Source organism: Orcinus orca, chromosome X (genome assembly GCF_937001465.1).
Source record: "Orcinus orca chromosome X, mOrcOrc1.1, whole genome shotgun sequence".
NCBI lineage: Eukaryota > Metazoa > Chordata > Mammalia > Artiodactyla > Delphinidae > Orcinus > Orcinus orca.
Genome location: NC_064580.1, coordinates 17,315,051 through 17,330,372, shown reverse-complemented (window position 1 = coordinate 17,330,372; position 15,322 = coordinate 17,315,051). Strand labels below are relative to the sequence as shown.

Below are 15,322 nucleotides of genomic sequence, written 5' to 3'. Positions count from 1 at the left end.
TACAGCTCTTTGCCTATTCCCGCACGCACATGCGCGCACACACACACACACACACACACACACACGCACACACACACACACCCTTCTGAGAGTCTCCGAAACCCTTCCTGTGCTCACCTCCCAGGCAGAATTCTCCCCAGACGCAGCCTAACATGGCTCCAGACTCCCTTGTCCCCCATCTCTCAGTTCCTTCTCTCATTTGCCCCCTCATGCAGCTTTTGCTCCCCTTTCCAATGTCGACGTATCAAAGCTGATTCACTTCTTGAAGTCCTGAAACCCTTTCTGCCTACATTCTTCATCTGTATAACAGAAGCCCAAGAACTGATCCACCATGTTGGATGGCAGAATGGAGGAAGCTGAGAGGATAAAGATGATTCTCTTTCCGGTGGAGGAGAAAAAGCAAACCCATCTCTCTGTCTTGAAGCAAGTAGAGGGTTGAATTGGACCCCTGAGAGCTCTTCCACCCGAAATTCCATGATTTGGGATTTTGAAAGTGCCAATCCTGCATTAAACTTACTTTTTAGGGTTTTTTTGAGCATCGTACACTGGTATGATTAAGCCCTGGTTTTAACAGTATTGAGGATTGATTTATTAATATTCTCAGAGAGTGCCTTTAATGGTTTTGAACTTCATTTTGGAGAAAAATCACGTTTCCAGATAAGAATGTTCTTGACCTGTTAGTGCTGTGACTTTTCATCACAGTTCACTGCATTACAGCAGTCATCCTGAAGTACGGATGGATGCCAACAGGACCTACTAGGAATGGAGATTTAGCTCCACAGTGAAAGAAATTTAAATGGAAAGTTTAGTGACCCTATGGGATTGTAACTGGTTTTGAAATTTTAATTGGAAAATATGAGGCAGGAATATGTGACACTTTCTGAACAAAAACAATATACCCTTATGCAAAGATGAAAAAGGTTCTAGGTTCTGTCAACTGATTTTCAGTTCCCATTTGTAGGATTGCACTTCAATGAGATTTCAGGCTTTACCTCTTATTTTTCTAACATATTTTTGCATATACCATTACCCCTGCCTAGAGTTTCTACCTTCCTGCCCTTCGTTGATCTCAATCTGATCCTGCCTCCCCTCCCCCAGGAGAAGAGCAGAGTCTAGGAGAAATCACAGTGGATTAAGGGTCAGAGAGATAAGGAGAATCTGCCCACTGAATATGACAGTGGCTGGGTCTCTTGACGTTTTTGAGTCTCCGTTTCTTTAATCTCGAAGTATAACCCCCCTCCTAAAAATAATGGCCGTGAATATTTAATGAGCATTTATTACAATGGAAAGTTCTTCACATACATTATTTCATGTAATCACAATAACAGTTTATCACAACACATTATTTATTGACAAATTTTTTTATCCCCTCCCCCCCCTTTTTCACAAACAGCAGACTTGTCAACATTCATTTTTGCTTCCCAGTTTTACACAATATAACAAAGCTCTTGAGATGGTGTGGCAAAGACACTTTATGGGGATATAGATGATTTTTACATAGTCAAATGAACCACTTGTATTTATGTTACATTAAAACTGCTGGGGCTTCCTGGTAGTGCAGTGGTTAAAAGAATCTGCCCACCAATGCAGGGAACCCGGGTTCGAGCCCTGGTCCCGGAAGATCCCACATGCCGCAGAGCAGCTAAGCCCGTGTGCCACAGCTGCTGAGCCTGAGCTCTAGAGCCCGCGAGCCACAACTACTGAGCCCACTTGCCACAACTACTGAAGCCCGTGTGCCTGGAGCCCGTGCTCCACAACGAGAGAAGCCACCGCAATGAGAAGCCCGCGCACCACGACGAAGAGTAGGCCCCGCTCGCCGCAACTAGAGAAAGCCCGCGTGCAGCAACGAAGACCCAACGCAGCCAAAAAAATAAATAAATTTATTTGAAAAAAGCTGCTTTCTTGGAACCGGATATATCATCTGAATATTTGAGAGGAAAAAGTAAAACCAGTAACCTGGGAGACTTGGAAGAAGGCCACAGATGAGATTAACTAGGCTATGGATTTTAAACCCTGTTGCTGAACGCTGAGGTGGTTTTGTCTTTTTCTCTTTGAAAATTTCTTATTGCAGTATAATTCACATAACATAGCATAACATTCACCATTTTGAAGTGTGAACTTCAGTGGGTTGGGTCTTAGTACATGTGGTGTAACTGTCGCCACTGTTTAATACCAGAACACTGCGGTCATTACTGTGAATAATGCTGCCGTGAACGTTCGTGTTCAGTTTCCCTCCATTTCTACATGTACCGATGCTTTCCTGAGGGGAACGCCTCCACCGAGCTGGGGCGAGGGAAGGGGGTGAGCCGTGGGAGAAACGGGGGGAAATGAAAGGTGCCACATCGCCAAGCTGATCGTGGCTGTGCAGCCAAACACAGTTGGGTGCTCGGACCCACGGGCTGTGTCCAGAGAGGGCGCGTGGCTCCCTGTGGCTCGGAGTATGTCACTTGCAGAGAGAAGGGCAGACAGTTCCTCTGTTGTCGCCTTCCTGTCTCAGTCAGAGCGAGCGCCTCGGGGCTCGCCCCTTTGTCCTCTGGATCATGTTTCCTGGCCTTGATGGGCGGCCTCTGCAGGTCTGGCCTGGTTACCGTCCAGGTGCTGGGGTAGCTCCTTGTCGCCCGCTGCTGTTGGGGCAGTGGCGGAAGCCACTCTGGGGTGTGGTGACCGAGGGAAGCACACAGGCCATCACTGGGACACTTCTGGCTGAGGCTCGGGTGGCTGGCTGAGGGCCAGGGTCGCGAGCAGGAGAGACTGAGCCAACTAGTCTGGGGCGTCATCTGGGTCCCACATGCTGAGAGATCAGAAAGTGCTGCTTGTTGGCTTGTGGTTCGTCAGTGGACTGGTTTTCCGGCTCCATCGCTGTGTAACTAACCACACCAACACTCAGCGGTCTCGAATGCTGCCTTCTCTCTCAGGGATCTGTGTGCTGCCTGGGCTTGGCTGGGTGGTCCTCGCCTGAGATCTCTCCTGAGAGGGCAGCTGGAGGGCACAGTGCGCACTCCGAGGCTGGCCCTTGATGCTGATGTTGGCTTGGAACTCTGCTGCACCTGATTGATGGGAGCCGTTCCCCAGGACCCGCTGTGGGACTTGGCATTCTCACAGCGTGGTGATGTGTTCCGAGAGGGTGATTCCCCCAAGCTAGAGTCCTGTGTCCCTTGGAAGTGTAGGAAACCGAGGCTTCTGAAGTTTAAATAGTGGGTCAGGTGATACAGAGGCTGTGGGAGTGATTGTCCCTGACCTGATGCTGTCATAGGATTGTGGGAAATAAGCAAATATGTGTCTTAACACTCAGGCCTGGCACACAGTAGGTGCTCGTGACCTCCACGTTTATTGAGTACTTAATGTGTACAGAATACTGTGCTAGGCTCTTTTTTTTTTCACACACACACACTGTATTTTATTTTTACAAGAGATAAACTGACACCAAGCATTGTAAATGGATGACCACGACAAAAGCAACAATGATTGCAATTACCAAACATGAAACATGATGTCATAATATTGACATTCAGTCCAGTAATCCTCCACTGTAACAGCTCCTTTACTCTGCAGTGAAAATTGATTTGTATATTTTTTGCCTCCGAGTCCTTGTGGGATTTTGTTTTTATTCAAACAGAAAGTCACAAAAATTATAATCATCCTCATCAGTTCACTCAGTCCCATGTAATTAATTTTTTTTATCTTGATCTTTTGTTAGCACTTTTATGAATTCATCAGTTTTCCATTAGAGTTCTGAAAATGCTTATTCATTCAGTTCAGCAGTATAGTCAGTTACCGAAACCTGTACTTGTCAGAGTCTTTTCCATGAATTCCTTGAAGATGAAACCCTTTCATACTAACATTTTTGCAAAAGCGTCAGAGTACACCCAGAACTGTCTGTAAATGACAAAAGACTTAAAACTGACCACAGTTAAAGTTTTGATGAAAGTTCATAATAATGCAGTTGACAAGGAAATTTAGTTATTTCTGAGATATACATTTTAAAGTAATAACTAGAATTATGACTTATAACATTATACCAGAACACATAAGATTTTTAGAAATTTCATGTAGTGTCTGAAACATTTATATTAACGTATTTCCATACAAATAACCCAAAGAAAGTTTAGTATTAGTTGTTTTTTGTTTGTTTGTTTGTTTATACTGCAGGTTCTTATTAGTCATCAATTTTATACACATCAGTGTATACATGTCAATCCCAATCGCCCAATTCAGCACACCACCATCCCCACCCCACCGCAGTTTTCCCCCCTTAGTGTCCATACGTTTGTTCTCTACATCTGTGTCTCAACTTCTGCCCTGCAAACCGGTTCATCTGTACCATTTTTCTAGGTTCCACATACATGCGTTAATATACGATATTTGTTTTCTTCTTTCTGACTTACTTCACTCTGTATGACAGTCTCTACATCCATCCACGTCTCAACAAATGACTCAATTTCGTTCCTTTTTATGGCTGAGTAATATTCCATTGTATATATGTACCACATCTTCTTTGTCCATTCGTCTGTCCATGGGCATTTAGGTTGCTTCCATGACCTGGCTATTGTAAATATTGCTGCAATGAACATTGGGGTGCATGTGTCTTTTTAAATTATGGCTTTCTCTGGGTATATACTCAGTAGTGGGATTGCTGGATCATATGGTAATTCTATTTTTACTTTTTTAAGGAACCTCCATACTGTTCTCCATAGTGGCTCTATCAATTTACATTCCCACCAACAGTGCAAGAGGGTTCCCTTTTCTCCACACCCTCTCCAGCATTTGTTGTTTGTAGATTTTCTGATGATGCCCATTCTAACTGGTGTGAGGTGATACCTCATTGTAGTTTTGATTTGCATTTCTCTAATAATTAGTGATGTTGAGCAGCCTTTCATGTGCTTCTTGGCCATATGTATGTCTTCTCTGGAGAAATGTCTGTTTAGGTCTTCTGCCCATTTTTGGATTGGGTTGTTTGTTTCTTTAACATTGAGCTGCATGAGCTGTTTATATATTTTGGACATTAATCCTTTGTCCATTGATTCGTTTGCAAATGTTTTATCCCATTCTGAGGGTTGTCTTTTCGTCTTGTTTATGGTTTCCTTGGCTGTGCAAAAGCTTTGACGTTTCATTAGGTCCCATTTGTTTATTTTTGTTTTTATTTCCATTACTCTAGGAGGTGGATCAAAAAAGATCTTGCTGTGATTTATGTCAAAGAGTGTTCTTCCTATGTTTTCCTCTAAGACTTTTATAGTGTCCGGTCTTACATTTAGGTCTCTAATCCATTTTGAGTTTAGTTTCGTGTATGGTGTTAGGGAGTGTTCTAATTTCATTCTTTTACATGTAGCTGTCCAGTTTTCCCAGCACCACTATTGAAGAGACTGTCTTTTCTCCATTGCATATCTTTGCCTCTTTTGTCATAGATTAGTTGACCATAGGTGCGTGGGTTTATCTCTGGGCTTTCTATCTTGTTCCATTGATCTGTGTTCCTGTTTTTTTTGTTTTTTTTTTTTTTTTTTGCGGTACGTGGGCCTCTCACCGCCGCGGCCTCTCCCGCTGCGGAGCAACAGGCCCCGGACGCGCAGGCTCAGCTGCCACGGCCCACGGGCCCAGCCGCTCCGCGGCACGTGGGATCCTCCCGGACCAAGGCACGAACCCGCGTCCCCTGCATCGGCAGGCGGACTCCCAACCACTGCGCCACCAGGGAAGCCCATGTGTTCCTGTTTTTGTGCCAGTACCATATTGTCTTGCTTACTGTAGCTTTGTAGTATAGTCTGAAGTCAGGGAGTCTGATTCCTCCAGCTCCGTTTCTTTCCCTCAAGACTGCTTTGACTATTCGGGGTCTTTTGTGTCTCCATACAAAATTTAAGATGATTTGTTCTAGTTCTGTAAAAAATGCCATTGGTGGGCTTCCCTGGTGGCGCAGTGGTTGAGAGTCTGCCTGCCAATGCAGGGGACACGGGTTCAGGCCCTGGTCTGGGAGGATCCCACATGCCGCGGAGCAACTAGGCCCGTGAGCCACAATTACTGAGCCTGCATGTCTGGAGCCTGTGCTCCGCAACAAGAGAGGCTGCGATAGTGAGAGGCCTGCGCACCACGATGAAGAGTGGCCCCCGCTTGCTGCAACTAGAGAAAGCCCTCGCACAGAAACGAAGACCCAACACAGCCATAAATAAATAAATTAATTTTTTAAAAATGCCATTGGTAATTTGATAGGGATTGCATTGAATCTGTAGATTGCTTTGGGTAGTACAGTCATTTTCACAATGTTGATTCTTCCAGTCCAGGAACATGGTATATCTCTCCATCTGTTTGTGTCATCTTTAATTTCTTTCATCAGTGTCTTATAGTTTTCTGCATACAGGTCTTTTGTCTCCCTAGGTAGGTTTATTCCTAGGTATTTTCTTCTTTTTGTTGCAGTGGTAAATGGGAGTGTTTCCATAATTTCGCTTTCAGATTTTTCATCGTTAGTGTATAGGAATGCAAGAGATTTCTGTGCATTAATTTTGTATCCTGCAACTTTACCAAATTCATTGATTAGCTCTAGTAGTTTTCTGGTGGCATCTTTAGGATTCTCTATGTATAGTATCGCGTCATCTGCAAACAGTGACAGTTTTACTTCTTCTTTTCCATGTGCTAGGCTCTTTGAGGGCTACAAGAAGAAATGGGACATTCATGGGCCCTGCTGTCGAGAGGCTAATATCCTAATTGGACTGGAAAGGGGGGCCATGAGAGAGGGCCTATAAGGGTGGAGCTTCCTGTGCTTGAGGACCATGAACTAGAGAGGGAAGGACCCCAGAGCAGTGATGGAATTTAAAGGAAAGATTCACTTCAGCTTCAGTGGGGGCGGGGCGTGTGGGGAGCTGCCTTCCTTTCTTTACCTTTGAATTTCCTGCACAGATTCAGCAAGATAATGTCTGCAAAGATGTTTTAAAATATTCCTTGTTTTTTTAAAAATGAATTTATTTATTATTTATTTATTTTTTGGCTGCATTGGGTCTTCAATCCTGCGTGCAGGCTTTCCCTAGTTGCGGCGAGCAGGGGCTACTCTTTGTTGCGTTGTGCGGGCTTCTCATTGCGGTGGCTTCTCTTGTTGCAGAGCATGGGCTCTAGGCACGCGGGCTCAGTAGTTGTGGCTCGTGGGCTCAGTAGTTGTGGCTCGCGGGCTCTAGAGCACAGGCTCAGTAGTTGTGGCTCACGGGCTTAGTTACTCTGCCGCATGTGGGATCTTCCTGGACCAGGAGTCGAACCCGTGTCCCCTGCATTGGCAGGTGGGTTCTTAACCACTGCGCCACCAGGGAAGTCCTCCTTGTTTTTAAGGACACTTCTGATACATGGTTAAATGCTCCACAAATGGGGAGGTTTCCATCAATGGGACGTAATATTCATGGCCATTCATTCAGCAAACATTTGAATACCCTGTGCAAGGTGCTGAGGATTCGAGGGCAAGGAGCAGATGAACAGGCTCAGATAGTAGCATGTGGAGCAGTAACAACCATGGCAAATGCTGTGTGTGTGTGGGGTGCAGGCAGGTGGCCGATCTTTCCTTCTGCAGACATGTTTTGGGGCCCACTCTTTGAGCCAACACTTAGCAGAGCTCTGGATATCCAGAGAGGAGCCAGAGGCAGGGCCTTGCCCTGCAGAATCAGCATAGTCTAGAACAGCGGCTCTCAAGGTGTGGGCCCTGGACAACATTCTCTGGCCGGCCCCAGGCCCGCTCCATGAAACACTCTGGGGGTGCCGTCCAGCAGTCTGGGTTCACAAGCCTTCTGGGTGGTTCTGACCCACGTTCCAGTGGGAGGAGCATCAGGCTAGGGGCGTTCTCAGTCCTGCTGCTGCACATGAGCATCACACGGGAGCTTTCAGAGCACCAGCACCCTGGCCACACCTGAGACGACAAGGCCAGTCTCTGGGAGGGAGGCACAGGCACCTGTAATTGTTAAAGCTCCCCAGGTGATTGCATTGTGTAGCCACAGTTGAGAAGCAGTGGTCTCCATGCCCTTAGACAGATCATCACAGCACAAACGAGTCACCGTGGAGGTGTGAATGCATCCCTGCCTGCTGGCCCATAGAAGGACAGGCACCCCAGAGGAGGGGGCTGGCAGGCATTGGACTTCCTATTTGATGAGCTCTTCATTCCCGGTTCCCTTTCTTTTGTCTGGACGTTGCAGTTGCATGGATGTGAGTTGTGATTGGGGACGTTACTTTAAAATTCATTTAATGCAATCAATTTTTAAAAGTTGAAAACAGCTGGCTTCCCCTAAAAACCTTGTATTTCGATAATGGTTATTACATACCATGAATAATTGACTAATATCAGCTCATTAATATTCTAGTGGGAGAGTACCCCAGGCTAATAAAATTCATTTTTAAATTAGTTTTTAAAAAATGTGTTGCCACAGCCCAAGGATAACGGGAAGTTACTCCAAGCCAGAGCAGTTCAGTGAAGTATGAAATTTTATGCTGTTCTGTTCACATAAAATAGTTGTTTGGCTGCTCAGTATCCTGTTTGATTCTCATTTCCTGTAGGGGTGAATTGCCCAGGAAAAGGCCTCCGTTTCCGGGGTGCTCACTACCTGAGCGCTGTTGCCCTGGGAAGCATTACTACATCAAGACTGGGCCAGGGGTGGCTCTGACATGGGTTCCCCTTGTGCTTCTGGTAGGTAGGACACCTCTGGGAACATGTCCCCTGTTCCCCCTTTGTCTTTGGGTCCCTCCCAGGGCTTTACACTTGGGCCAGAGTTTTAAACATTAAACTTTCTACTTTGAGGTCATTGCAGAGAGACCCCGTGTACCCTCTACCCAGTTTCCCCCAGTGGTACTAACGTGCAGCACTGTAGTCCACTCTCACAGCTAGGGTTGCAGACGCCGGCACAGTCGTCACTGCAAGGCCCCTTCGTGATGCCCTTTTGTAGCCACCACTTCCCTTCTGCCCCTCTTCCCTAACCCCTGGCAAGCACTGATCTCTTCTCCATCTGTTCTCATGGGGTTCAAGGATAAAATGGATCTCTGGTTTAATAACAGAGAGACAATACATGTGCACATGTAATACAAGGTACAAGGGACAAAGGACGACTGGGTACAACGCTAGGATTTCGGGCCATACAGAAAGAAGACTGCCTTGTGAGTCGAATTCAGCATTAACTCTTGACTCTACCATGTCTTTAGAGGCGGTCTCCTGGTATTGTTAGCATTTGTGTATTAAGGTCAGTTGCCCTGGGTCTGTTAATCATAGTCTACCTTGATTTCTCTGGCTGCGTTGTTGTAGTGGTAATAACAGGTCAGGTCCACGCCCTCTAACACATAGGGAATGTCTGGTTTGTGCTCTACCCTTTCTTCCTTCGGGATAAGCCCGGGGCCTCTTGGCAGGGGTCCCTGGAGGGTCATCAGGGATCACAAGGTGGAAGTTGGAGATGTAAGTTAATTATTTGGCTTCTCTTCAAATGGATGTTCTGGAAATGATTGCTTGATAGTTCTCTTTTAATCAGGAGAGGCAGATGCTGTGTGGGGGAAGGAGGCCTTACCCCAGCCTTACTCACCCAGCAAAACTCAACCCTGTTTGGACTCTGAGAGTTTCCTTATTCATCTGTGTCCCAGAGCAGTTACGTGTGAAGGGTGAGAATCACAAGAGTGAGCCTGGAGGCTCCTGGTCCAGTACTGTTCAGTACGGTAGCCATCAGCCTCATGTGGCTAGTGAGTGCTTGAAATGGGCCCAGTGTGATGGAGGAACTGAACTGTTCATTGCATTTAATTTTGATTATCTTAAATTTAAACAGACACACATGGCTTGTGGCTGCCATATGACGGCATAGACTCCAGGTTACCCACCTTGGGCTGTTTGGGTCACTCCACCCCACTCAGTGGGGCTAAAAAAGAATGGCTTGGCCCTGTTGCCCCCAGGGCCATCTGGCTACCCCCTTTCCCTACCCAGCGCCCAAACATTTCCAAACCATCAGTTTGAAGGGGAAGCAAATAATTAGCACATCTGTGCCCAGCTGGCCAGTGCCTGGCTCACAGTAGTGCCTACTTGGTACTTCTCTAATGAGTTGGACTTGCACTTCTCTCCAAATTTGCATGCACATTCCTGGGACAAGGATGGGACTTGTTCCCGGCGTACAATACTGGGTCTCAGAAAGCCATGAAGGTTTCATTCATGGGTGCTAAGGTGGAGCTGTTAGTTTCCTCCTTTGCCAGAGAGCCGCATGGGAAAGCAGTAATTAAGAGTGTGTGTGGGTCCTGGAGTCAGGTTCTAGGTTGGAATCTGGCGTCTCCACTTTCTGATGGTGTGGCCTTGAACAAGTTAACCTCTGTGCCTCCCTTTCTATACCTATAAGATGAGGATCATAATAGTATCTCCGTCATCATGGGGTGATGGGGCCGAGTAAATTCAAGCAATGGACTTGGTTCGTAGATTGTAGCCTCCCGTTATGACGAAGCAGGTGATGACTAAGGAGCCTGATAATGAAGATTTTCTGGAAAGGAAATGATTTGAAGGTATGACTCTTACAAGTGCCCACAAGGGGGCAGCCTAAAATCATGCATGTCCCTGGAACAAACAGCCTTCTGTTAGTAAAGCCTCAAGGCAACATGGCCAGTTTCAAATGTGCTTGGCCCTTTTCCCTCAGTTTTTCTTTCTTTCTTCTGTTTGAACAACACTTTCGGTGGTTCTCAGGCAGTATCTTAGATCTAGAGGGTGACAGGTCATGCTTGAGCCGAGGAGTTGATGTGGGTACTGATGTCAGCATCTGTCCAGGTGGCCTAGGCTTCTCTTTGTAGCTTTTCACACAGAACAAATCCTTATAAATCAAACGCTTAAGGTAGAGACTAGAGCTTGAAAATGTTTAGAGGATCATTGAAGAGAAACCTGGTTTTGTCTCCCTGCTCCCCTTCCGCTGCCCATGTGGCTGCCTTTGGGCTTTGTGTGTGCACCTTGAGGCCTGTGGGGGTGGGGTGTGGCCCGAGCGGGCGACCCAGAGATGCACACCCGCCCTTGGTTCGGGAGCCCTTCCCTCCCTGCAGGGAGACTGAGAGCGCTCTGCAGCCAAGCAGAATGAACTTAGGGTTCCGCCAGCCAGAAACCGTGGGGTCTTGAAGGTGAGTGGGGTTTAAAAAGGTGCGAGGCAGGGAGATCAGCTCTGTGCTTTGTGACTGCCTGGAGGGGTGGGATAGGGAGGGTGGGAGGGAGGGAGACGCAAGAGGGAAGAGATATGGGAACATATGTATATGTATAACTGATTCACGTTGTTATAAAGCAGAAACTAACACACCATTGTAAAGCAATTATACCCCAATAAAGATGTTAAAAAAAACCCTCATTGTAGTAGCCCCCTTGAATAAAGTCTTCCTTACTATCTTTAAAAAATAAAAAGGTGCAAGGGATGTGGGGAAAAGGGGTCAGATTGGGGAGGCCAGCATTGATGAGTTGAGAAATTGGGCCTTTAAATTCTTGATGCTGTTCATGTCGTCGGTAGCATTGTAATGATTAACGAGTTGACAAAACCCAAATGAACTTATTTACAAAACAGAAATAGACTCACAGACATAGAAAACAAACTTATGATAACCAAAAGTGATGGAGGGAGGGATAAATTAGGAGTTTGGGATTAACAGATACACACTACTATACATAAAATAGATAAACAACAAGGACCTACTGTATATCACAGGGAACTATATTCAGTATCTTGTAATAACTATAATGGAAAAGAATATGGAACAGAATATATATATATATATAAAAAACTGAATCACTTTGCTGTACACCTGAAACTAACACAACATTGTAAATTAACTATACTTCAGTTTAAACAAAAAAGAGTTGACTAAAAACAAACATGGGGAGTGGCACTTGTAGTCAGGTTTATTTTCCGGGACTTCTCTCTTGAGCTTTAGTATACCTGCTGCATCATCCAGGCTGCAAAATTAGATGCTCGTGGGGAATCGTGACAAGCCATTGTTTATCACGTGCATCCTCATCTGCATTCCTGCTGCCTGCACTGCGGTCCAAGCCTCCAGGTCCCTCTCCTGGGCAGTGGCAGGAACATCCCTAACAAGGGCACAGCTCACTGTGGCAGCGAGGCACACTATGAAGTCAGCTGTGACACTACCGCGGAGGAGGGCCCAGGCACTGGGAAGGTGAATCCAGTTGTAGTAACACTAAAGCCGATGTCTCCAGAATGCGGTCCTTGACCATTATATAAGTAATACTCATGAATGACCAGTTGTGACCAAGTGCAATAAATTATTTTTAATCCTAAAACTGCCATGAAGGTCATTTAATCTTTGATTCAGAAAGCACTTTAGGGTCCTGTAGAAGATGGGTGGAGATGCGGAGCTCCTGGGATGTTTCCCGGAGTTGGGGGGAATTGCCATTTGTTCCATTTTATTTGTTGTGGATATTTAAGTAACAAGTACAGTAAGTCCCCTACATACGAACGTTCAAGTTACGAACTTTCAAAGTTGTGAACGTGCGTTCCATCAGCGTCAGGCGTGAGTGAAATTGCAGCTGGCCCTCCGTCTCCTATTACTGGTGATCCTTCAGCTCTACCACCTCCCACCTCCTCTCCCTCCTCCAGTCAGTAACTCTTCCTGCGTCTTCACTCGATGCCAGCCCCTGTGTGCCAGCTGTTGTACTGTACTACTGTACTTTTCAAGGTACTGTACTGTAAGATTAAAAATGTTTTCTTTACTTCTTGTGTTTGTTTTTTATGTATTATTTGTGTGAAAAGTATTATAAACCTGTTACAGTATGGTACTATATAGCCGATTGTGTTAGTTGGGTACCTAGGCTAACTTTGTTGGATTTATGAACAAATTGGACTTACGAACGTGCTCTCGGAACAGAACTCGTTCGTATGTAGGGGACTTACTGTAAACAGGAGTACATTATATTCCTTCTTTGTGATTCTAAAATGCTAAGATTGATATGGGAGCAAACTTAGCGGAAACGAAATCAAACTTGAGTGTTGTATTTTCTCAGTGTTCACCCGAGGAGCTCATCCATGTCCCTCAGCAGTTGGCTCCTTCCAGAAAGTCAGATGTTCACTGTCTGTGTAATAATCGTGTCTACTTTTGTGCTTCTGCCTTCCCCTGCGAGCCGGACGGGGGGAGGCCCAGTGGGCTCTCTGCACGTTGCCAGACCTGTCACTTATTGCACCTTCTGACCCCTGTGAGGCCAGGCCTGGGGACGGAGGACTAGGGAGAGGGTTGGTTCTCTGGGGTTGGCATTGGGCCACTACCAGCCCAGCTTGGTGGGGGAGCCACTGCCCCTCGGCTCTCAGGATCGGGCCGTGTGTGTGGTACGGAGCACTGCTGTTGGATGATGTGTGCGTGCGGCCAGACCCAGGGTGCAGGCCAAGGGGGTCCCTGGCACTCAGCGGACGGGGAGAGTGAAGTCTTTCATCGTGTTTTCTCTCTTGTAGGCATGGATGGATTTTTAAAATCTGATGAGAGACAACGACTAGCTAAAGAAAGACGAGAAGAAAGAGAAAAATGTCTTGGTAAGTTGTGCACTTTGGCTGTTTAGGTCTAAGGGAGTGGAGATGTGATGATGTCTTTTCTCAAGACCCTTAGAAATTTGTGACTGAATGGGAAGAGAACTGGGACAGTTGCTAGGTGAACGTGGAAAACTGGGAGCAAACCCGCACTGCCACTTGCCCGTTCACAGTTGTTATATAATTCTCAGGACAGTTGATTTACTCCCTGAGCATGCGTTGAACCTCTGTTACTGGCACTGCGCTAGAGCTGTGGGTAGGATGCTGGAGAATGAGACAGTCACCGCCCCCGCCCGCTCAGGCGGCCTCTTCCCAGGGCAGCTAGAAGGGCCATGCTCGGGGAAATGGAGGAAATCGGCACCGAAGGCCATTTCTGTATTAGGACAGGGAACCCACTGAGAAAGGCTGTCATACCTCTTGCAGGCTATGGACAGATTCGTCCAACCTGTTCCCCACAGGGTGCCGCGAGGAAGGTGGAGTGGCTTCCCCAGGGCACTGAGACAGATGAGGAGCTTTCAAATCCTACTCCTTGAGTGCCTCCTGCTGGTCGGCCCAGACATTGCATCCTCCAGGGAACCCTTGCCTGCCTGGCCAGGTGGAGTTAAGGCCCTTAGTAAATGTCTCAGGAAGGAGGCCGGCCGATCCTGTTCATCGTCTTCTGTTTACCCTCACCCAGCTCAGCGTCTGGTGCGTGGTGTGTGTACAGCTAACGTGTCTCGAGTGAAGATACCCTGATAGCTCTCATTTCTCAATCCTGCGTGTGGCCTAGCCATTGGGATGAGTCTGACTTGATGGCAATGACAGGCAGAGCTCCCACGTGCAGGGGCAGTGAGTGGCCACTTTCCGTGCATTGTCTCATTCGGTCTCCACAACACTGTGATGTTGCACATGCGACCTCTCCACTTCACAGAGGAGGAAACTGAGGCAGAGAGATGATGTGGTTAATATGTCCAGGGTCACCCAGCTAGTGGCGGAGGCGCCAGAACGCTTCATCTCAGTCACTTCAGCCTACGATCCCACCGGGCTCTTTTTTGGGGGGTCACTCTTCTGCGTTTTTGGTATTAATCCAAATGGTGTGGAGTGCTCTGGTAATGACACCTCTCTTCTGCCTTCCTTCCCCCAGCTGCCCGGGAGCAGCAGATCCTGGAGAAACAGAAGAGAGCCAAGCTCCAGTACGAAAAGCAAATTGAGGAGAGGTGGCGGAAGCTGGAAGAGCAGCGGCAGCGAGAGGCGCAGAAGAGGGCCGCCGTGGAGGAGAAGAGGAAGCAGAAGCTCCGGGAGGAGGAGGTGAGGGCTGGGCCCCAGCCGGCTCCGCAGTTCACGCTAGAACAGGAACAAAGAGACAGATCCATTCAACTTAGCTGGGGAGTCTGTGCTTCCGGGACAGACACGAGGCTGGAGGACGGGCTGTGAGGGTGGAGGATAACATGACCTTGTATTCACTGCTGGAAAATCAAATAGTCTACCTTCCGATACAGACATGCTAGTCTGTTTATATTTTAATGCATATTCTTGCTTTAATCATCCTTTCTCTCCAGTTATCTTTTAAAAAAGAAATGGAATGTAATTATCCCGACAGAGTCCTTTATTACTAAACTCTGAAAATATATTTAGAAAGCATATTTGGGGTACAGATTTTCTTAACAAGTGTATTTTAAGGGTGTAATCATAGCCTTGTATCAGGTGATGATCATTTTTTATTCATAAAGTATAGTGACTCGTCATTTATTTTTATTTTTTTACCACTTGTAAAAGCATAAATGTATTACAAATTTTAATACATGATTAGTAAGCAAAAAGGTAAATATTTATTGTAAGTAATAATAGATGGGAATGATATTTGAATGAAT

At 46.5% G+C, this 15,322-nt stretch overlaps 2 protein-coding genes across 5 annotated transcripts in view; both read left to right on the top strand.

Annotated features, from left to right (window-relative positions):
• Window positions 1-14,656, top strand: part of EIF1AX (eukaryotic translation initiation factor 1A X-linked) — an 84,968-nt gene extending 70,312 nt beyond the window's left edge. Inside the window, exons 7-8 of the transcript XR_007474814.1 lie at window positions 13,401-13,478; window positions 14,596-14,656. The gene's annotated coding sequence lies outside the window, so the exon portion shown is untranslated. The remainder of the gene's footprint in view (window positions 1-13,400; window positions 13,479-14,595) is intronic.
• The window catches only part of MAP7D2 (MAP7 domain containing 2), a 107,994-nt gene that overhangs the window by 38,908 nt on the left and 53,764 nt on the right, over window positions 1-15,322 (top strand). For all 4 annotated transcript variants that reach the window (XM_012537880.3, XM_049704728.1, XM_012537881.3 and 1 more), the window contains exons 2-3: window positions 13,401-13,478; window positions 14,596-14,759. In XM_012537880.3, coding sequence (XP_012393334.3) covers window positions 13,401-13,478; window positions 14,596-14,759 — 242 coding nt within the window. The remainder of the gene's footprint in view (window positions 1-13,400; window positions 13,479-14,595; window positions 14,760-15,322) is intronic.